This window comes from Mytilus edulis, chromosome 4 (genome assembly GCF_963676685.1).
Source record: "Mytilus edulis chromosome 4, xbMytEdul2.2, whole genome shotgun sequence".
NCBI classification, from domain to species: Eukaryota; Metazoa; Mollusca; class Bivalvia; order Mytilida; family Mytilidae; genus Mytilus; species Mytilus edulis.
In genome coordinates, this window is record NC_092347.1 from 95,381,952 (window position 1) to 95,405,637 (window position 23,686).

Genomic DNA, 23,686 nt, shown 5'->3' on the forward strand with positions numbered 1-23,686 from the left:
TCATTTAATTCAGAGACGTATATATGTCTCTGTTTAATTACTATTCATTCTAACTTCAAGATATCTAAGAAACTTTATAAGATATCATATATAGTCTATGAAATATCTTATATATATAGTTTATTAGATAGCTCATATAGTTTATTAGATATCTCGTATAAGACCGGTATCTTATAATTTTTTTTATCATATATCTTAAAACTATCATTGAAGAGATATCTTAAAAATTATATAAGATATCTTATTAACTATATAAGATATCTTATTAACTATATAAGATATCTTATTAACTATACAAGATATCTTATTAACTATATAAGATATCATATAAACTATATATATATAAGTCTGAGATAAGATATGATTTAGATATCTTAAAGTTGGAATAAATAGTAAAAAATACAAGAAAGCGTATGAATTTTTGAATCTCTCAAATATTTTTAATTGGGGTTCTTCCGAGACTATAAATGTACGATCTTAAGTTACAACTAGTAAGTAAGTAAATAAATAAATAAGAAAAATTTATTTAGAGTCGGCATATATATACACAATAACAGACAAAGTATGAGCTCTGATGAGCTCTTTCAACCGACTAATCTATAACAACTAACAAGTTGCATGGAATTACCGACCAGCCTTGTTTATCCTAGGTGTGGTGGTATTTAGCGTTATCAAGTAGAGAGTTACCCCCCATTCAGCGCTAAAATGCCAATTTAGTCCTGGTAAACATTGTGCATCTACAATAATGTAGTCTATAGATTATATTGTTCATGGCTATTAATTTGTATTTTAAAAAATATTCATTCTATGAATTAATACACATTTGGGTCTCCTTGGACGAATAACACTTTAACTAGTCCAAATAATTATGACGTCTGGCAAGGCTATTTTATTTTTTTTCTGGGAGGAAGGCGTCCCAGAAAAAAAATAAAATAGCCTTGCCAGACGTCATAATAATTTGGACTACACTTTAACATACAAGAATTACATAAACAGTCCACAGCCAAACACTAACAGGCACTTGTTTCTTTCTATCCATGGAGAGGTCGACTATCCATAATATGAGGCAGGCTTACCTGTGAATGGGGACGAAGTCTGTATTAATTTTTTTTTTAAATCGAACATGTCGTAGATAAACTTTTATAAATTATCATGAATGTTACTGTACATATAGATCACTATGTTTTGTAACAAATATTCATTGTTATAAAGCTCCAAGAAAGCTATTTGCTGGTAAAATGACTGACTGTTACCTGTTACCTAGTCTTTATCTTCCTCCTCTAGCAGGAGCTTCGCTTCTATAGCGTAATTCCAATTTGCACCCTTATTTGCACCCTAACCCTTACACACGGGGCACTCATAAAAACAGTATACGTAGGTAGTTATTATAATAATTTATATAACAGTAACATATATACAGCATGCGGACTAATCCATCACCATGTAAACGTAGTTAACTATATATCTTACACAGTCCATTCGTTTCATAGCCGGATCACTATTATATCTCCATATAACATAGTGTTATAGACTATAATTAAAATACTCCTGCCCTCGCAATAGCATTTACTGTTCAAAACACTGTCCTTGGTATCTTTAAAATCTAAAAAACGTTTCACTGTTCATCTTGTAGACAATTATTCCATATAAAACACGCTAATAAAATATTTAAAATCTAAAACCACTTGATATTTTACAAGCCTTGGATACGAGTTTTCAGTTCAAACACTATCCATCTCTCAATATTGCAGAATAAATCCTGACACAGTCCAGTAAGTGCGAATCAAATTTACTCAGACATTAAAAGTAAACGTTTGTGATATAGTTTGTAACACAGACCTCTGGTTAATGTCTCTATACGGACCTGTTCCTTGTAGGTAAGAAAATGATATGATGTACAGTCTATAATTAGATGTAAAAGATTCTCCTTGTCATCAAATAGTTCTTGAATTAGCAAAGGTGGCTTATTACAATCTACGAGAAGAGATTTCAACTCTTGCATAAAGCGATTTCTTATGCTTGACAGTTTTTCACATTTAAGTATAAAGTGAGTCATATCTTCTGGTTCAATGTTACATAATGGACAGATTGCTGAGATACAGTTTTTTGAAAATCTAGACCTCTGATACTGAAGAATCATTATTCCGGTGGCGATTTTAACTTTAATTGCAGCCATATTAATAGAGTATGGGTCAGTCCCACTGCTTTTCCAAATATTATGCACAGTTCCTATGTTGGAATCATTAAAATTAATATATTTCAAGGATGACTTTTCTTTAGCTTCCTTCTTTAAATTTTGTAAAAAATGATTATTTATACAGTTATTCACAAGTCTATTCCAGCTTATTTTTGATGGTGGATTCTCAATGATATCATAAGGCGATGGCAATCCATAAATTACAGTTAAATTGTGTAGTTTTGTAAACCAACTTCCAGATTTTTCATCTTTCATAGCCAATTGTCTAAAAGCAATTTCTCTTTCAACAGACTTATCATTTCTAATTATATTTCCAAATGTTTTCAGAATTTTCTTATGAATTTCTCCCTCTATAGGAATACGCCCTAATAATAGTAAAGTTGCAGCTATTGATGTGCGTTTAGGCAAGTGCTGAATTTGCTTTAATAATTGTCTAAAGAATAGTTCCATCTTTTGTATATCTGTATTTGAGAGCGATATGACATCTAAACCATATAGTAGTCTAGGTATAACATATATTTGAATCAAGTGTACAGAAACTTTTGGATTTACTCCATTCAAACCGTGTAACCCAGCACCCATAAGGGAGTATACAGTTTTCCTTGCCGTAGTAATACGCTTGTTCACAACTTCTTTAACCCCAGCATTTTTAGTTATATTTCTATCTATTCCAAGGTGAACTGCAGATTCAGAAAGTGTTACTGATTTTCCATTCAAAGACCAAGATTTTGGCAATTTATCGTTATATACTAATATAGTAGATTTTTGCTCACTGAGTAGATATCTCAATTTGTTTGCATGATCTGCCTGTACATTTAACATTGTTTGTAATTCATATGGATCTGTTGAGATTAAAGCAACATCGTCAGCTACTGTTGGGATACCACAATAAATGGGTCCAATACATGCTCCTAATTGATTTCTTTCAAAAGTTTGTAAAAGTGAATTTATAAATATTTTATAGGCTGTCGGTGACCAGATACCGCCCTGTCGTACACCTTGTTGTTCCTCTATTGAGTTTGAAAGCAACCCTTTCCATTTAATTTTTGATTTAAGATTTTCATACCATCTTTTAAAGAATAACCAATTGTCCCCCGTTAATCCAAACTTGTGCATTTCTCTCATCAGGCCAAGATGCCACACAATGTCAAAAGCTTTCCTTGCATCCATTAAAGCCACATAAAGTGGTGATTTTGTCTTAATTGCTTGAATTATAAGTTCAGTTAAAATTAAAGCAGCAATAATAGGCATTTCTCCAGAGGTAAATCCTTTTTGTAATTTATTTTGGTTTTTAATTACAGAGTTTTTATTTTGAGATAAATGAGCTTTCTCAACAACTTTTCCTACTGTACTTGTAATAGTTATTTTCCGATATGAGTTCGGATCAATTTTTGGTTTTCCATTTTTCAAAACAGGACAGGCTATCCCACCTTTTAATAAAGTTGGAATATGTAAATGTTTAAAAATAGCATTTATAAGAAAAGTCATTATAGTTATCATAATAGGTCCACCATATTTCAAATGTTCAGCTGCTATGTTTTCTTCATCAGCAGATTTATTATTTTTCATAGATGCTAAAATACTTTTCATTTCAACTTCTGTTACAGGTGAAATATTTTCTATCTTATTTTCAGTAAAAGTTTTAGTTAAATGTTTTATATCATTTTCAACTAGACTAAAATGTTCTTTATCAAAATTTTCAGAATCCATAGGAGATGCCAAATCTTGAAAGTAATCCATCCATGCATCACGAATCAAGTTATCGTTATTTAAAGAAATATCATTAAAAGTAAGCGAAGTAGTTGTGGTATTTGCTGGATTTCTTTGTTTCCTTACTAAAGAATAAAAACCAGCATCATTTCCCTCGTGAAGTTCCATAATTTTCTGATATTTGTTAATTCTTAAACTTGCCTCAAGTTGCCTTTGCATTGATCTAAGCTTCTTTTTGTAAAACTGAATATTTTGGAATAAAATGTTACTTTTATCAGTAGGTCGGCCAGCGGCTTTCCACTTTGCAAAATGATCTCTATTTATCTTAGCCATATTTTCCAATTCTGGAGTCCAGGGCTTTTTCTTTAACCTTTTACATTTTGAGCGTTTAGAACGGCTACATTTAGAAGCTGACGCTGCCATGATTGTACAAAGTTCATTTATCTTATCTGGTATATTATCAAATGTCAAATTAAGGTTTATTTCATCAGTCCATGTCGACAGTTTATTCTCAATCTCTTCCTGATAAGCAGTTTTATCAACCTTATTCCAATTTATTCTTTTGTTCTCAATTAATGAATTAATTTCCTCATTCGCTTGTATATTACATGGAATAGTAGTCAGTATTGGATCATGAGTAGAGGTATTTATAGACTCACGTATAAAAGTCAAATAATTGCTAATGACACTTTTGCTTTCTAAAAAATAATCTATCTGGGAGGTATCTCTTCCATTATAATGATAAAAGGTAAAAGTCTTTCCGCAAGACGGTGGTATTAAAAGATTGTTTTCCTTTATAAAATCTCTAAAAACTTTATCTTGTTTAGAATCTCTATAAATAGATGCATTCATGTCCCCACCTATCACAATTCTGAATGCATTGCTATATTTTATATAAATTTCTGATAGTTCATCAAGGATTTCCTGATAATTGTCTATGCTATTTGCATTGCCACGACACGGGAGATATGTAGATAAAAATATAAATGGCTGTGTAGTATTAAACTTGATACCTATAATTCTGTTGCCCCCGTCTGGTAAAAGTTCAACAAATTTTTCAAATTTCTTGTGAATACATATTGCCACTCCAGCATGGCCCCTACGGCGCTCATATGCATCAGAAAGTGAATTATCATCAAAACATTTTGCATAGCATATAAAGTCTTGTAAAAATTCATCAAGCTTATGTTTTTCATAACTGTGGAGCCAATGTTCTTGTAATAACAAAATATCGGAACGCTTTGAAAGAGTCTCAAGATATAACTTATTGCTATTAAATCCCTCAATATTAAATGTTAATAAATTTAAGGACGAAAGTACTGAAGACGGAGTCGATTCTGTCTCAATAGGGTTATCTATAGGCGAGTCTGCTGACTTTGGGTATGCCGAGTAGGTTTCCCCTTCTCCATATGAAGACTGGTGATTGGTTGAATAAAATGGAGGTTTTGGTGATTTTGGTGTTGTTGGTTGAAGACCGACGCTCTTTGTTGGTAAGATGGTGGGCTTAGACATTGTGAAGTTTTCGTCATGTTCGTAGAGACATGTTTCGGACGAAAATTTTTCAGTCTTACTTTCGTCGGAGAGTGAGCACCTAAAAAATCAGAATTCTCATCATAGGACTTCATAGAAATTGTTTCATCACTTCTTGTGTTCAAAAGAAAGTCATCCAATTGGTGACATATGTTATGTAAACTTGCTGATTGAGCATGCGTTTTATTATTATCATTTTGCATATATGGCTTTCGACGTTTCTTTCCACGAGAAGTTTTTACATGAGGCACATGCGAGTTTCTTATGAAAGTTAATTCAGTGTTATTTTTATGCACATCAAGTTCTAATTGCCTAACCTTTTGCTCTAAAAACCAGATTTTCATTTCTCCTATTTCAGACTGTGGTGTACTCTGTACATTTTGTGTACAAGAATGTGAATTAGTAGAACCTTGTGTTGGATAATTTTCTAACTGTTCAACTCTCTGGTTAATAATTAGTAAAGAATGTTGAAGATCTTTATTCTTATCTTCCAAAGTTATAGAATATGCACGATTGGTAGCTAACTGCTTTTTAAGTTGATCAATTTCAGACTCATATTTCAGAATTTTACTGTCTTTAACTTTCAATAATTTATCTCTTTTTTCAATTTGAGTTTGGAAATGAGCAATCTCTGCTTTATGTAATTCAGTGTTATCAGGTGAATTAGCCATATTCGGACCAGATGGTAAGGTATTTACTTGATCTAGCAAACTTTCAGTCATAGCAGTTGGCTGACAGTTCTCTTTTAGTTCAAAAGTTCTAGTCGAGGGTGTTTGACCTACACTTTCTGTGTTGCTATTAAGATTCGCCTGGCGAATACAAGAATTAACAGCAATGTCTATGTCTGAGTTTACAGTACCCCGCTGACTGGTACACATCCTACATATATATGAATCGTCTTTAAGCTCTATCTCTAATACATTTTCAGGTGTTAAACCCTCACATTTGAAGTGTATCCACTGATAACAAATGTCACAGGCTACAGATGTGGGATTTTCATCACATTGTTTATTACATACCAAACACAGTGGGAACTGGGGACCTATGAGTGGTTCATTACCACATGCTGCATTGTCCACAGCTGGAAGAGACAAAGCTTTATTTACATTTAATGAAGACAGTTTTTTCCCAGTAGATGCTGTTTCAATCTCTTGACAATTTTCTGCTGACTGACCCGATTTATTAAGGAATTGTTCACAGTATTCACGGATTTGCTCATTTATGTCACTAAAAGAGTCATTTCTATCTAAAATGTCTAAAATATGTATCAAGTAGTTCTCCACAAAAGTTATAATATGACCTTGATTCCCATTTAACAGTATCTTCGATTTTGAATTATAGAAATTTAACACAAAGAGTTTGTTATTTCCTTCAAAAACGGCAGTTGACTCAGAAACAACGGCCCCCCTTTTCTCTGTAGTTTCTGTGGTGTTTAAGGTAAGCCCTTTGCTATGTAAATAGTTTATTGTTACACTTTTAAATTCCTCATAGGCAGCTGCTGAAAAAGTTATCACAATGTTTCCTCGTGCCATAGATAATATTACTGAGTGAGGTCTAGAAGCAGCCTCAATTTTATTCTTTATTGCTTTACTCCTATCAAGTTCATAGTTTACGGGGAGTACAGTAAGATTTACAGTATCTACTTTCGCATCTTTAGATTTTAATTTAGAAGGTGTAAATGGCACCTTGGTGACTCTTGAGCGCCTACTACGCCTCGACAGTTCCATGACGGCACAATTATAAACAAGTCAATACTATCAATGGTAAAAATAAAACACGCAAGTAAAAATTTTACAGTAAAAATCAGGTAAAATGTACAACTACGCAAGTAAAATAATATACAGATGGTGTGGTGATGCAGTTCATGAAAGTTCTTGATAAAAGTCACTTCATTTAGAAATAAAAAGCTTACAAACAGATGCCTTTTTTAACAAAATTTCTATGCATTCAAGATGGCGCACAGTCCATGCCGTTTGAGATATGTACAGATAAAGTTCAACTTTCCAAAAGGAACGATATTTGGGCAGGAGTGAACGACGGAATGAGGAAGAATTGCTGTCTGATAAAATAATGTGCATATAAAACACTGTTGTTAAAAACGAGAGTGCATAAAACCATAAAATAGGGTGCAAATCTTCTCTCTTGAATTTTCCGCCCGCCACCATTCCACACATGCGCAGACTAATTATTTGAGTTATATGACTTCTGTAGATCGGTTTATCATTTTTATGTACATAATTTTATATTTTATATGCTATGATTCGGTTTTTTCTTTTTCTACAATTCACTGTCTATGTATAGCACACCACCATTGGATTTTACCTTGATGTAATATATTTTATCCCTGTTTCTTCCCCCTTTTTTAATATTTTAATATTACCCGTTAAGGGGTGTTCCTTATAATAGGAAGCTTATACGAAGAAAAGAAGTTGATAAAAGAAACTGAAATTCTATTCTATTCTATTCTAAAATGTACCATTTAGTCAGTCCAAATAATGTGACGTCTGGCAAGGCTAATTTAATTTTTTTCTAGGACGCCTTCCTACGACGTCATAACACTGAAGCCATTTTTTTATGTCTGGAGTTTGAGAGCAAATTTCAGGGGGAACTTTGACACCTCATTTTGACAAGAAATTTTCATTGCTGGTTAGAAATTTTTACGTAGTTACAAAGTCCTACCTTTTTTGTGCTTATCATGCTTATTGATGTAAAAAATTTCCAGAAATATCCAAAAGAAAGGATTAAATAAAATACGATTCCATTTGAAGTGGGGTAATATTTATTTTGTTTCCAAATGATTTCCCCCAATTACCAAAGAAAAATCACTTCTGGTGAAAGTAAAATTTAAAATCCGTTAAAATTTGACAGAGCCGAATTTCCAGACAATGTAAATCGAACGTTCCGGAAATTTCAATCCATTAAAAAATACCGGATTTTAAATTTTAAAATTTTTTTTATACTTGGACAACTCAAAATCATGGCGCCAAAAAAAAAATTGAAAAAAATTATAAAATGGAAATACTGACGGACCTACCTACCCTATTTATTTTGATGATGTAACCTTAAACAGACACATATTTTTTTTTGGTCTTAGCATCATTTTTAGAGGGAAAAAAATCATGATGCGCCAAAATCAGTTGATTTTTTAATCATCTTATAGAAAGCGTACATTTTATTGCCATGCATCAAAAATTACTGTAAATGTTATTTGGCAAGAACTTTTACTGTTATACGTCATGAAGGTACCCCCATTATTACCCTCATTCAGTGTGCACCACATTTTTGATGTTTATTTCTTCATAGGCAGAAAAAATATTGTAGTAATTTTTTAAGTAGACATCTTTTGAATTCAATATAAAAAAGGTGTGATGTGATTGCCAATTAGGCAACAAGAGACCAATTGACATAGAAATAAACAACTATAGGTCACATGTATGGCCTTCAACTTTGAGCAAAGCCCATACCGCATAGTCAGCTATAAAATGCCCTGAAATAGCAAATGAAAAACAACTGGTGCATGGCATTCAGCTGTTTTCTGCCCTCTGTTCAGGTTGTTGTCTCTCTGACCATTTCCCATTTTTATTCTCAATATTACCATAAAGGTTTTTGTCAAATTGATATCCAAAAATGAGCCTGAGAAAAAGAAAACTCTAACTGGAATAAAAATTATTTTTCTGAATTGACAATGATTGAAGATATTCCAACAAAAATAAGACATTTTTTGTACGTTTATAATTGCAAAAATTTCCATTATAAAAAGTAGAGTTTATACAAAAGTAAACATGATAAAAACTTGCAATTAAATTTTGTTTGCACCATTTCCTGTTTCACAAATCACAAATTTTCAAATAAGTCTCACACTTTTGTTCATTGGTCAACATTATCAAAATATCTAATTTACAGTTTACTCCAGTAAGAATTGGAAGGTACATGTATTAAAGAAGTGATCAACTGACATCATGTAAGATAGATTTTTTAACATGTATATTTTTTTGTTATTTTTATTTAAGGCTCAAAGTGAAATAAAAGGACAAGAAAATGCTTTATAAAACAATACTGCTGTTTGTGCTGTCTATGATGAAGATGACTTACTCAGAGTATGGAACAACCAATGTAAATATTGATACAGATATAGTAATAGAAACAGTATCAGATAGATTCCTTAGTGTTACAATAGATACATCAACTATACAGGCAAATTGGGCAACACTCAACCTAAGGTAAATATTTTTCTTGTCAGGCAAAATGGGCAACACTCAACTCCAGGTTAACAGATTCATTGTTAGGTAATTTGGGCAACACTTAATTACAGGTAACAGTTAACCTGATAATCAACTGATAAAGATATTAACAGCTGACAAACTGGAAAATAGTTAACTTCAGGTAAAAAGATTAATTATCAGGCAAAATAAGGCAACTGTTAACTTTAAAAAAGATCCATTACAAGACAAGTTTCTTGAAAAAAAACACCAAGAAAAACAATAATGATGCACGTAGAATTATACTTCAATTCAGATACAGGGATTTATTGTCCCTTAAGGGGGTTCGCGGGTCTAAATCATTTATATAGGATTTCTCTATATTTTTCTATAAATGAACTTTATCTTATAGTTAATAGAAAAATAAAATGAATAAGTGGGGTCACCGTTCATTTGCGCTCACAATCTGCCTTCGAAAGAAGCATACATTTTTGTAAAGGTGTTTTTTTTCTGTTGAAATAAAGGTAATATCGAGATAAAAAAAGAAATTTATTACAGAAATCGCTTAAATTTTACAATAATTTAGTTTAAGTACAGCTTATATGGAAATTATATTAAAAAATATAGGTCACCGATGAGTTAAAAAAGATATTTCAATTTTAAAGCCAAAAAATGGCATATTTCCACCAAAGAGAGATAATTTGGAACTTTTTCAATGATGTATACATTTTAAAAGTCATCTGGGGCCAACACGAATTGATTGTTTTGAATGATTTTTGTACCATATGATAAAGTAACAACTACAAAAGGTAATAAATAAAATTTGTAATGAAAAACAAATGTTTAATTTTTATCTGAAATTTTTATACCCTCGAGCCTCCTTAAATTAACCAATAATTATCTAGGTAAAGAGATTCTTTACCAGGTACAATTCACAATACATATTTTTTTCTTTTTTAGTTCTCCAAAGGTACAGGTACTAGCCAAAGCATTATCACCATGTTATCTACGTGTTGGGGGAAGCTCGGCAGATTATCTTCAGTTTAATCAGTCTTCTGAGAGGGAAAGATACCCAAAAGTGTCTAAAGAATTCATGTTAACAGACCATATAAACAACAAACTGACTAATTTTACAATGATACGTAAGGATACACTATAAGTTAGTAATTTATTAAATGACATCATGGTGAGGATGGTGTACAAGATGTAGCTGATAAATATCCTAGTTTTAAAAAAAATTTATAATCTAATTATCACTGTTTTCTTATGCAATTTAAATGAAGTAGACTCGTGACTGCAAACACTCTCTTTTTAACGACTGAGAAAAACTCATATCACTCAAGTAGCATAATATGAAAAATTTTCACAAAAAAAGCAAAGCAAATTTTTTTAGAGAATTTTATATTGATATTTGGTATATATTTAGTCATTTTAATGACTTGTTAGGAAATAATGATCATGATTTAAAGGAATTTTTTTTCTTATTTAGACAGAAATTCAACAACAGAAAAAAAGACATCTAGCAATCAACATAACTGTTTGTGTTTTGAAATATGATTTTCATAGAAACATCTGCCTGTTTGCCAACTTAACTTACATAGGTATTTTTGCTTATAAATGTATTTATGTGACTATTGACATAATGATTTATATTGGTTCTATTCTTGTTCCATTTTAGCAAGACAGTGGGATGAACTGAATCATTTTGTAGAAGAGGTTGGCTGGGATCTTATATTTGACCTCAACTCACTTCTTAGACAGAACGGACAATGGTCACCAGCTAATGCTAAACAACTAATGGACTACACAACACAGAAAGGATATAAACTTGCTGGATGGGAACTTGGCAATGGTACCAAATTTAATTATTATAAATATTATTGCAGGGATTCATATAAATTTGTAGGACTTTATTGTTAATTTGTCTTTTACAAAATATACATGCCTTAATTTCAAACCATATCCCCCTTCCCAGAAAAACTCGACAAACTATACCAGAAAAGATAATATTAATCATGTTAATTTAAAAGCGTTTCATGTTTGTAAAAGATAAAGGACTTTAATAATCAAATCATGAGGTAAAATTTACTATCAAGAGCCTTTTAAAGATTTAAGTTCACATTGGTGTAAAAAGATAATGTGCAAGGAAAATATACAGATATAAAAAAATCTCTGTATTTTGACATTTGTCCATTTCTTTCTGAGATTAAACACCTTTATTTCCAAAAGTAGATGGTCTAATCTTTAATCAACATATCTTCATCCTGAATCATGGTCTCATCTTAAATAAATATGGTCTCATCTTTAATCAACATATCTCTACCCTGAATCATGGTCTCATCTTTAATCAACATATCTTCATCCTGAATCATGGTCTCATCTAAAATCAATATGGTCTCATCTTTTATCAACATATCTCTACCCTGAATCATGGTCTCATCTTAAATCAATATGGTCTCATCTAAAATCAATATGGTCTCATCTTAAATCAATATGGTCTCATTTTTAATCAACATATCTTCACTCTGAATCATTGTCTCATCTTTAATCAACATATCTTCACCCTGAATCATGGTCTCATCTTACACCAATCTGGTCTTATCTTTAATCAACATATCTTCACCCTGAATCATGGTCTCATCTTAAATCAATCTGGTCTTATCTTTAATCAACATATATTCACCCTGAATCATTGTCTCATCTTAAATCAATATGGACTCATCTTTAATCAACATATCTTCATTCTGAATCATGGTCTAATCTTAAATCAATATGGTCTCATCTTTAATCAACATATCTTCACCCTAATCATGGTCTCATCTTAAATCAATATGGACTTATCTTTAATCAACATATCTTCACCCTGAATCATGGTCTCATCTTTAATCAATATGGTCTCATCTTTAATCAACATATCTTCACCCTGAATCATGGTCTCATCTTAAATCAATATGGTCTCATCTTTAATCAACATATCTTCACCCTGAATCATGGTCTCATCTTAAATCAATATGGTCTCATCTTTAATCAACATATCTTCACCCTGAATCATGGTCTCATCTTAAATCAATATGGACTTATCTTTAATCAACATATCTTCACCCTGAATCATGGTCTCATCTTTAATCAATATGGTCTCATCTTTAATCAACATATCTTCACCCTGAATCATGGTCTCATCTTAAATCAATATGGTCTCATCTTTAATCAACATATCTTCACCCTGAATCATGGTCTCATCTTAATCAATATGGTCTCATCTTTAATCAACATATCTTCACCCTGAATCATGGTTTCATCCTTAATCAAAATCTTTTCATCCTGATTGATCATGGTCTTATTCTAAATTATCTGCTGGATGTTATACTTCTATCCATCAAACAAATCTTAACAGATATAGAAAATGCCATGTAAAAATCTGTGTATATTTTGTATATTTTAGAACCTGATGTTTATAAAGATGTAGGTATTAACATAACAGGAAGCCAGAGAGCCAAGGACTACAATATACTACACAGCCTCCTTTACCACTACCCACAATGGAGAGATAGTGTTGTTATAGGTCCCAGTGTTACAATGTTGGTCAAGCAAATTAGTAGGAAGTATTTACAAGAGTAAGTGAAATCAACAGTGATTTTTAGTCTGCCTTGTCTAAAGGGTCAGTTTGAAGCTGTTAACTATTTGTGTATATTACATGTTATGTATCTGTTTATTTGACCATTGAAGTTTGAAAAGTTTTCTATTCTGATAGGAAAATAAGGAGATGTAGTGTGACCATAATTGCCAATGAGACAACTATCCACTTGGCCAGTTTGAATCAAATGTGATCTGAATCTGTCTTAAGATTTTCTTTATGGAAGTTTGCATGTATTTTTGCTTGCTTCCATACGCCTTGAAATACAAATAACCCAGGAAGTAAGTATGACAATCAATGGCTAGATTTCCAATTTATGACATGGACATTAAAATGTGGCTAGGTTAACACTACATGCATGATGGCAATAATACTTCAGAATACTATACACAACAAAATAATAATACAGCTTAATAATAATGTATGAAGACAACGTAAAAAAACTGAATCTGTTCAAATTGAAATATGTATACTGTATTGTCTTATGCTGTAAAATCAGACACTGTATATATAAAACGCTTTTGTATAACAACATCACATTTTGTAGTACATACAATTAAGTTAACAATAATCCTTTAGATTTTTATAAAGACATTTTTTTAAATTGAAATTTCTGACAAGACAATGAATATTTTTATCATTATACATGTGTAAGCAGTAATAATACAACACTTAAAAATAAACTCATCGTAGATACCAGGATTCAATTTAGTATTTACTCAAGATGCTCATTTTGTCTGCAAAAGACTCATCAGTGACGCTGAATTCAAAAAAGTTAAAAAGGCTAATTGAAGTATGGAGTTGAAGAGCATTGAGGACCAAATTCCTAAAATTTTGCCAAATACAGCTAAAGTAATCTATTAAAACAACCTTTTAAAATTAAGTCACTGCTTGGTTGCTGACAAGTAAAAAATTTTCCTTTGCTGCATTGCAGTTAATTCTAAATCGATGTCAAAGATTATGTCATCTTCAATGTATGGAAAGAAACATATCTGTAGTTTTTGTTTCATTTCAGTTTTGTTGATGCAGGAGGACCTGATATAGTAACAAATCCTACATTCCACCAGTAAGTATAGTAGAACACAAAAGTCATGTTCATATTAAGGGAGATAATTTGTCCTTTATAGCAAGGGAAGTAACCAATCCTACAGTCTATCAGGTGGGATACACACATAATTTGTCTCCTTTATTATTGATCTGCCATGAACTTGATGAAGTTGCCACATATTATATTGGAGTATCATTCTGATGTATAAATATTTTACTATTTTCTTTAAAAAAATTAACACAATTCTTTTCTTCCTTATCTAATTAGAAAGATCATACATGTACTGTATATATATTTTTTTTCTAGCTATTATGCCCATGGTCCATCAATGACTGTCCCAAAGTTTATGTCACCAGACATTCTGAGTAATCTCCCTTGGCAGATAAATGTTGCAAAGAAGATAGCTCCATCTCCTTTATATGGCAAATTCTGGTTAGGTGAAACAAGCTCAGCCTGGGGAGGAGGAGCTGCAGGATTAACTGACAGATATGTTGCAGGATTTATGTAAGTTGGGGAGATTCATAAATGATGTGCTAGTTTATGCCGGCTTCAGGCATTGGCGTATAGAACGGCGTGCACCAAACGTACAGAGAAAATTGACAAAGTCTGTATACGTTAGTTGCACGCCAGAGGAACGCTAAGCAAATGTTAAATGCCTGTTGCATAAGTTTGAAGTATGTCGAAATACAAAGTTATTAGCTTGGTGAATGCTACCACTTGAGGAAATTTTTATGCAGCATAAGCTCAAGCGTGTGTCTAGCATATACCTGTACGCTACACGCACGTTATGCATACGCTACAAGCGCTTTTAACGCGCTACAGATAAGTTTGAGCCATGTTTAGGGCACTTCGTATACGCTACAAGATCGACTTTAGCCAAAACGTATGCAGGTGTGTTTGTAACAAACACCCCATAATAGAACGTCCAAGATAAGACCAGGACGTGTCTCAAATACGTTCAAGAAACTTTTTACCTTCGTAGCCTGCATTTTATCTACGTTAAACAAACGCCAGGCATACATATGGTGACCTATAGTTGTTAATGTCTGTGTCATTTTGGTCTCTTGTGGACAGTTGTCTCATTGGCAATCATACCACATCTTCTTTTTTATACAACCGTACATTTCTTGAACGCCCTATAAACACTTAAAGCTCGATGTGCACACGTTACAGATATGATTGACAGGTTGAATTATTACAATTACTAGCGTATTGGCATTGTACATGTTGTTTTTTTTTAACACGCCCAGCGTAAGTCGGATCTACACGTTGTTAAATAGAGAAATAAAGATAGCCCTTAGAGGTTAAGGCCTTCAACAATAAGAAAAAATGTCATACCAGAAAGAAACCATTAAAATTTGTGCCATTACAAAATGAAACAATTCAATTGAGAAAACCAACAACCTGAATAAGGCTTAAACCTTTAAAGAAAAACAAATATTGCGCAGAGCACTGCACTACAGGCTCACGACAAGGGACAGTAACCTATAGAATATGACTGACTTTAACATGTTTATGAGGGGGCTTAATCCTCCCTTAATCTTGGACTGTTGTATAACAGCACAATAAAAGAACATAGTTAACAATCCAGTTGGAAAGAGCCTGTATCAGATAGGAAAAAAAAACAGTATAACTAACAAATAGGCAAAAGACACAGTTTTGATCAATTACTGCAAGCTATTTCAAAACCCATTAAACTTATATTATGTTTACCCAAATAAAATATTGATATTAATACACATCCAACAGGTTTAGCTGACAGATCATCGACAGTCTTAGAAAAGAATAAGCTTATCGAGTGCTCTATTATTATAATAAACAGAATGTCAACAATTTGTGTTTTTTCTACTATTGGAAATAAGTCTAAATTTGAAAATATCCAATAGTTGTATTGTGTTTTCTATAGGTGGCTAGATAAATGAGGTAGGTCAGCCTCATTAGGAGTAGATGTGGTAATAAGACAGATAGTTGTATTGTGTTTTCTATAGGTGGCTAGATAAATTAGGTATGTCAGCATCATTAGGAGTAGATGTGGTAATAAGACAGATATTTGTATTGTGTTTTCTATAGGTGGCTAGATAAATGAGGTATGTCAGCATCATTAGGAGTAGATGTGGTAATAAGACAGATAGTTGTATTGTGTTTTCTACAGGTGGCTAGATAAATTAGGTATGTCAGCATCATTAGGAGTAGATGTGGTAATAAGACAGATAGTTGTATTGTGTTTTCTATAGGTGGCTAGATAAATTAGGTATGTCAGCATCATTAGGAGTAGATGTGGTAATAAGACAGATAGTTGTATTGTGTTTTCTATAGGTGGCTAGATAAATTAGGTATGTCAGCATCATTAGGAGTAGATGTGGTAATAAGACAGATAGTTGTATTGTGTTTTCTACAGGTGGCTAGATAAATTAGGTATGTCAGCATCATTAGGAGTAGATGTGGTAATAAGACAGATAGTTGTATTGTGTTTTCTACAGGTGGCTAGATAAATTAGGTATGTCAGCATCATTAGGAGTAGATGTGGTAATAAGACAGATAGTTGTATTGTGTTTTCTATAGGTGGCTAGATAAATTAGGTATGTCAGCATCATTAGGAGTAGATGTGGTAATAAGACAGATAGTTGTATTGTGTTTTCTATAGGTGGCTAGATAAATTAGGTATGTCAGCATCATTAGGAGTAGATGTGGTAATAAGACAGATAGTTGTATTGTGTTTTCTACAGGTGGCTAGATAAATTAGGTATGTCAGCATCATTAGGAGTAGATGTGGTAATAAGACAGATAGTTGTATTGTGTTTTCTACAGGTGGCTAGATAAATTAGGTATGTCAGCATCATTAGGAGTAGATGTGGTAATAAGACAGATAGTTGTATTGTGTTTTCTATAGGTGGCTAGATAAATTAGGTATGTCAGCATCATTAGGAGTAGATGTGGTAGTAAGACAGACATTTTATGGTGGAAATTATGGTCTGATTGATACAAAGACTTCAAACCCTAATCCTGTAAGTGTTTTAAGATGTTTTAAAGAAGTAACATAAAAAAGAGTTAATAATGGTTCTATAAAGATCTATGAAAATTTAACCTTGGAATTAAAAAATAAAGAAAAATATATATGTATAAACACTCGCATATGCAAGTTTCAAAGTATAAATATGCATATAAAAAGTATGGGATGAACATTCCATGGCTTAATAATATAAAATCTATTCTAGATAGTTGTGGACTGTCATATGTTTGGAATGCACAGTACTTTGTTAGTAATACATGGTTATATCATAAGGTTAAAGTTAGTGTTGTAGACCAATTCAAACAAAATTGGCACTCTATCTTGTTAGAATCGCCAAAAGCTATTAATTATCGTCTATTCAAAGATAATGCTGAAAGAGAAAACTATTTTAAGATCCTAGATGATAAAAATATTATTACTTTTTGTAGATTCAGGATACTCAGTCATAAACTTCCTATTGAAACTGGAAGGTGGAAAAATGTACCTAGAGAAAATCGAAATTGTAAACTATGTAATTCAGGGGATATTGGGGATGAATTCCACTATATTTTTAAATGTTCGAAATTTAATCATGATAGAGAAAAGTTTTTGAAACCATATTATCTAAATAGACCAAACATATTGAAATTTCATGAGTTGATGAATACTAGAAACATCAGTATGTTGAATCATTTGTGCAAATTTATCAGACTGATTAATAAACAGCTGGACTCTTAGGGGAAACATTGTTTAATAACTTTTTTATATAATATTGTATACATGCATAATGCGTTTTTTTTATATTACATGTAGCTGGAAATATTTTTTCCAGTTGTAGATCATACATTTGTATTAATTCTGACTATATGTTATATTATTAATTGTTTATATCTCTGTACCATGGATTTTGGTTTATGAGAATAAAGATATATAAGTATCCGTTCTTAATTATCAAGGTTGCAGTCTCGTAATTGACTGCTCCATAGGCTTACATGCAAAACAGCTGTTCTTTGAAAATAAAAAAATGAAAAATGCTACATAGAAAAAAAACCCATTCATATCATGTATGTACTAATGTGAAATTGTGATTTAATCGGAAAAAAAAGGGGTCATGCCATGAAGAATAAAAAGTTACGCAATCCTGAAGTCAAAACATTTTTTTCTACTTTCTGTTTACTATTTTTACTAGGCCGCACCACTCCAGTAAACATGATATCCTTCCATTTTCCTGGATTGATATCCCCAAAAGATGCAAGATTTTTTTTAAAGTCTATATATATGTTTCAATTCAGCATAAACCTATAATCAAACAGAAAAAGTTGAGTTCAGACAAAAATTCAGAAAAAATGCACTATTTTGTTTCCCTCCATGTTTTGACATGCACCAGAAACTGGAGTTGTATTACAAGACTGGTACCTCAATGGTGTCATTGTGAAAGTAACATTTAGAATTGGAGTTATCTACCTTTATACATAATGGGATTTCATCTACAGTTAGATCTACAATTCATAGTATTGCATTACAATGCTGAATACATTGCAATGTTTAATGTTTAGTTTCCACTGCAAAATGAATGCAATTTTTACTCTTCAGTGCTCACTTGAATAAAATATAAATGCTTTTTGGTTGATTTCAAATGAAAATCATTTTAACTTGATTGAACATTACTTGAGTCGCTCATATGCAATATTGAAATTGATTGTAGTTTTAAACCGATTCACTCAAAAAATTAACCACTAACCAAATTAAATGATCATTAAAGTTAGTAAGATACACAGCCCATTGTTTATTTTCAGTACACTATAATTAAATAAACTTGATTTTGCAGGATTTTTGGTTGTCTTACCTGTACAAGAAGTTAGTAGGGAGGTCTTTGTTTAATGTTACAATGGAGGATAAAACAGGATATGTTAGAATGTATACTCACTGTACTAATACTCAAAGGTTAGTTATAGGGAATGGTCCTGAAAGATTTCATGGGGATAGAGGATCATTTGTTACCTCACGAGACTTAGACTGTTTATTATATTTTATAGTTTATATTCAACACTTCATTAGTTTACTGTTCAGTTGATGAATTTCACATAAATGATATTTTTGAATGTTTCCCTGTTGCATCAGGATTTTTTGTAGTAAAGATTTCAATCAAAACTTACACATTCTTGAAAACTAAATAGAGTCAAAGGAGATTTTTTTTTTTAATTCCAATACACCGTCTATCTGAGGCCATGTTTAAACAATCCATAATACATAAAACTTTTGCAAGAGGCAAGTTTAAACCATCATAAACATTTCAAACAAAGCATTTTTATTTCTTATGTTTTAAAAAAGCGGATCTTTTACTATCACAGTTTCTAAATGTTTGCTTTCTGAACGTTTTTCTTCCATAGCTCTTTACTGATGACCTTTGTTTTTATGACCTTTGACCTCAACAGGAATTTGTCTAAGTGATTGTTTCTTTCAGGTTGGCACTAAATGCTGTAAATCAGAAATTATTGTGTGCATTTATTATTGCGATTTTGTCATTTTAGACTGAAATGCGATTTTAATTTTTGCGATATTGTTAAAAATCCTGTTTCATTCATATAAAAAATGAATAAATGCGAGTTGAAATTAATGTGAATATAACCCTGTTGCATTATTGGCAATAATTTCTGAATTTGCAGTAGTGATCAGAATAATATGAAACATACAACTGTAACCTTAACACCAAACATGGGGGAAATCAGGTCTTACAGAAGGCAAATATTCCATGTTGCAAAATGATGAAAATAAAATTCTCTTTGGAAATTTCTGTATTGAGATAATCTTGTCCAAAGGTCCACAATAAGCTGTCAACATCACTTTTGTGTATTATGTGTCATCCTGCTTTAACTTTTTCTTGTTTTCTCTATTTTATAGAAGTGGTTACAAGCCAGGTAGTATTACAGTATATGGTATGAATCTAAGATCAGAACCTACAACAGTTGTATTTCCACAGTTTAAATCTGATATAAAACTTCACTTATACCTGATGGAACCTGTTGGTGTAGATAGCCTTAAGTCTCAGTAAGTTTGAATATTATCCTCTGCTAACTTTATAATTTGAAAAATCAAAACATGGGGAAAAAACAAAAATAATCTTGTCAACAAGAGAGGTGCTAATACACGAAAACCAAACCTGGCATCTCATCTAAAAGGACTGGTCAACTTACAGGGGAACCCTACTGAAACCTTAACACAAAAAGCTGGCAATTTGTAATGATGTTCAACATGAATGGTTACCTGACCTAAAATTAACAATGTGTAACAAGTGAACAATATAGGTCAAAGGATGGCCTTCAACAAGGAGCATTGGTTCACATCGAACAACAAGCTATAAGGGTTCCAAAGTGAAAAGATTAAACAATTCAAACAGGAAAGCAAACAGTCTAATCTATTTAAAACAAACAAGAAGCACTTATGAACCACATAAACAAAGAAAAACCACTGAACAACAGTCTCCTGACTTTGAACAGGTGCATACAAATGCAGTGGTTTTAAACGTTTTAACAGGTAACAACCTTCACCCTACATGAAATAGTAGTGTAACTTACAACATAAAAAGACACACTATAAAATATCATTAGAATTGGCATAAAGACTGATTGCATTCAGAAAAATCTTCCTGAATCCTGTATCACTCTGTATTTCATTTGTGGTTTGCATAGCCAAATATTTCAACAAGTCATTGATAACCTTTCCATAATTATCATTCTTTACTGTGCAACCAAATAATTATGATACAAGTAAATACCCTTTACAAAGGAATATAAATTTAATGTCAATTTGGCAATTTTTATTCCATCACAAATACCGGTAATAAGTTATTTCTTTTCTAATTACAGAACAGTTGCTTTAAATGGTCGAACTCTAAGTCTGAATCCTGATTTCTCATTACCAAGTATGGACTACCCTGAAGTTGTTACTTCTAATTTTACATTCCCTCAAGAGTCTTTTGGTTTCATTGTTATACCTGACGCTAATGTTGCAGCTTGTAAAGTGAGCAGTTGATGAAAAAACAGAACTAAAACAGATGTTAAGATCCCAAAAAGTTCCAATCGCATTAGATATGTTTAAGAAGATTTATAACTTACATCTGATAACAGTAGAAAAGTTTTCCTGAGATTGCAATTACAAACATTAATTTATAAAATTGAGAATTGTAATGGGGAATGTGCCAAAGAGACAACAACCCGACCATAGAGCAGATTGTCTGTCAATGATTTTCTACACAGCCTCATATTAAACAACATAGATGTTTAGGTACATAGTACCATTTTTCATAAATCGATGAAATAAAATACTACATTTCAGTGGTGCTCAACATGTTACTTATGTTGGTTTATGTTCATGATTCTTTGTTATTGTTGATATGAAACCATTTTCAACCAATTATTTTATTTTGTTATGCTTTAAATGTTTTAAAAATAGAAATTTTTATTGGACTTTACAACAGTATGTTGAATAGCACAAAGGAAACAATAAAAACTTGTAGCATTTAATATGAAGTCAGTCGTTTTGCATATCAAAATCCATCTCTAACTTCTTCCATCTGAAACAAAACCACTTAATATGCAATACCAGTTTGTTTATTTTTTAAGAATTATGTCTTCATATTGCCACTATTGAAATAAAAAGGTAATTTTTACAGTTGGAGTTAATTTATCAACTAGCAACAATTACAATTGTATTCCTTCAAAATGTTACATTCCAATTGATGTTTTTCTCCCTTCTTTTGTCCTCGCTGCAATACAGCCTGATGTGGTGTAAAGATACCACCAATCAATCAATCCTTTCATTTGAGCTTGTACATATTTATTTCTAATACCCATTTGTTCACATTAATAATTTAATTGTTTTATCAGGTACATACCTATCATGTAAAATTAAGAGAACTTCTGATTACCTTGCCAGCATTGTTTTTGTTTATTTTTTTATGTGTTTTTGCATATTCTGTATTCTGTGCTACATGTATGTATTAAATTAAGATTTTTTGCATACCGTTTTCCCTGGAATTTTTTTTTATATGATATGATAGTAATTTTGACATAATTTGTGTGTTGTACTGTTTGATATATATTTACATTGCATAATATGCAGATATTTACTTTTACCATTATGGTCTATTTACTCAGATCTAGTCATAATTTTCTTTTGTAAAGGATAATTTTATCCGAGATCTGATGTTAATGTATTGTCTTTATAACTGGTCATGCATCACTCTTTTGTGCAGACCAATTTAGTGTCTGTGTCATTCCAGATATTTTTTATTTAAGAACATTTATTCATGTCAAAAGTTTTCTAACAGTTATCTCCCATTTGGCATGTATTATGTTTTATTTGTAATATTTTCTTAAATTTCTGAGTCCTCAATGCTATTAAATTCTTACATAATTTTCTATCCAATAAAACAAATGCTTTGCACATGAAATAAAAATACATAATGTATATACAGACCTTGATGGCATCACCTCCATGTTAATTCTTGTTTAAATGTACAAGGGGAAGTAACTTTTTAATAGAATGAAAACCAGTAGTATATTTTACAGGTTGAAAGTTTATGGAAACATTTTTTTGCTATTTCCAAATATATATTTTTATACAACATATGTTTTATAGATTATTTATTGGCCCATCACTTTAGGGAATATTTCCCATTATTGTTTGAAATAAAAACATATCCTAATTATTGATGTTTGTTTATTTATGCCTTTTGTGTTCTTTGTATTTCTAATTCTTGTAATAAGTTTGTTATAGTGACTGGAAACTTAGAACATGATAAGAGATTAGTACAAGGATATACATATAACCAGGTTAAAAGAGGTTTGGCCTTTCTTGTTCCTTAAATTTTTTAATTTTTTTCCATTTGACATCATGTCAATATAACACTGGTTCATTATACAGGCATATAAAAAAGATTCTATCAGTAGTTCTGTCCATTTAAAGACATGGTATTTGCTGTCTCTATCTTTGGTTCACAGCCTTTAGGTGAAAAATCAAGTGATAGATTAACTAGAAGTAACGAAAGGTCCACTAGGTATAGAGCATAGAATGACATAGGGAGATGTCCTCAACATACAAGTTATGGTACAGGTGATGCCAAAATCTTAACTCAGACATAATTCACAGGAAATTCAGAAAACGTTCACTCAACTATCAATTATACAATCCTTCACACCTTATAAGGATTTCTTACTCATGTCATTATGATAGGTGTAAAAGAGAGGTGAAAGATATACAAAAGGGACATTAAAACTCATAGGTCGAAAATTAACTGTAAAATATGTACCCGGTAATTAAAATTTAAGCAAATAAAGATGTTATCCATATGGGATCATTCATTAAAATAAATGGTGTT

General features: G+C 31.6%; 1 protein-coding gene across 1 annotated transcript; it reads left to right on the forward strand.

Annotated features, from left to right (window-relative positions):
- Positions 1-682: 682 nt before the first annotated feature.
- On the forward strand, positions 683-23,017 carry LOC139521116 (heparanase-like). The gene is made up of 11 exons (XM_071314416.1): positions 683-722; positions 9,448-9,657; positions 10,597-10,778; positions 11,315-11,488; positions 13,079-13,250; positions 14,286-14,336; positions 14,625-14,822; positions 17,209-17,323; positions 19,136-19,251; positions 20,209-20,355; positions 21,174-23,017. Exons 2-11 carry the CDS (start codon positions 9,476-9,478, stop codon positions 21,337-21,339), a joined length of 1,503 nt encoding a protein of 500 aa, XP_071170517.1. The 5' UTR covers positions 683-722; positions 9,448-9,475; the 3' UTR covers positions 21,340-23,017.
- The last annotated feature ends 669 nt before the right edge of the window (positions 23,018-23,686 follow it).

Excerpts from the sequence above, each read along its gene's own strand:
- LOC139521116 (XM_071314416.1), top strand. The coding sequence starts at position 9,476 with ATGCTTTATAAAACAATACTGCTGTTTGTGCTGTCTATGATGAAGATG. Across the intron at positions 11,489-13,078 it reads TGGATGGGAACTTGGCAATG|AACCTGATGTTTATAAAGAT; the intron begins GTACCAAATTTA and ends TGTATATTTTAG. Across the intron at positions 19,252-20,208 it reads CACTGTACTAATACTCAAAG|AAGTGGTTACAAGCCAGGTA; the intron begins GTTAGTTATAGG and ends TCTATTTTATAG.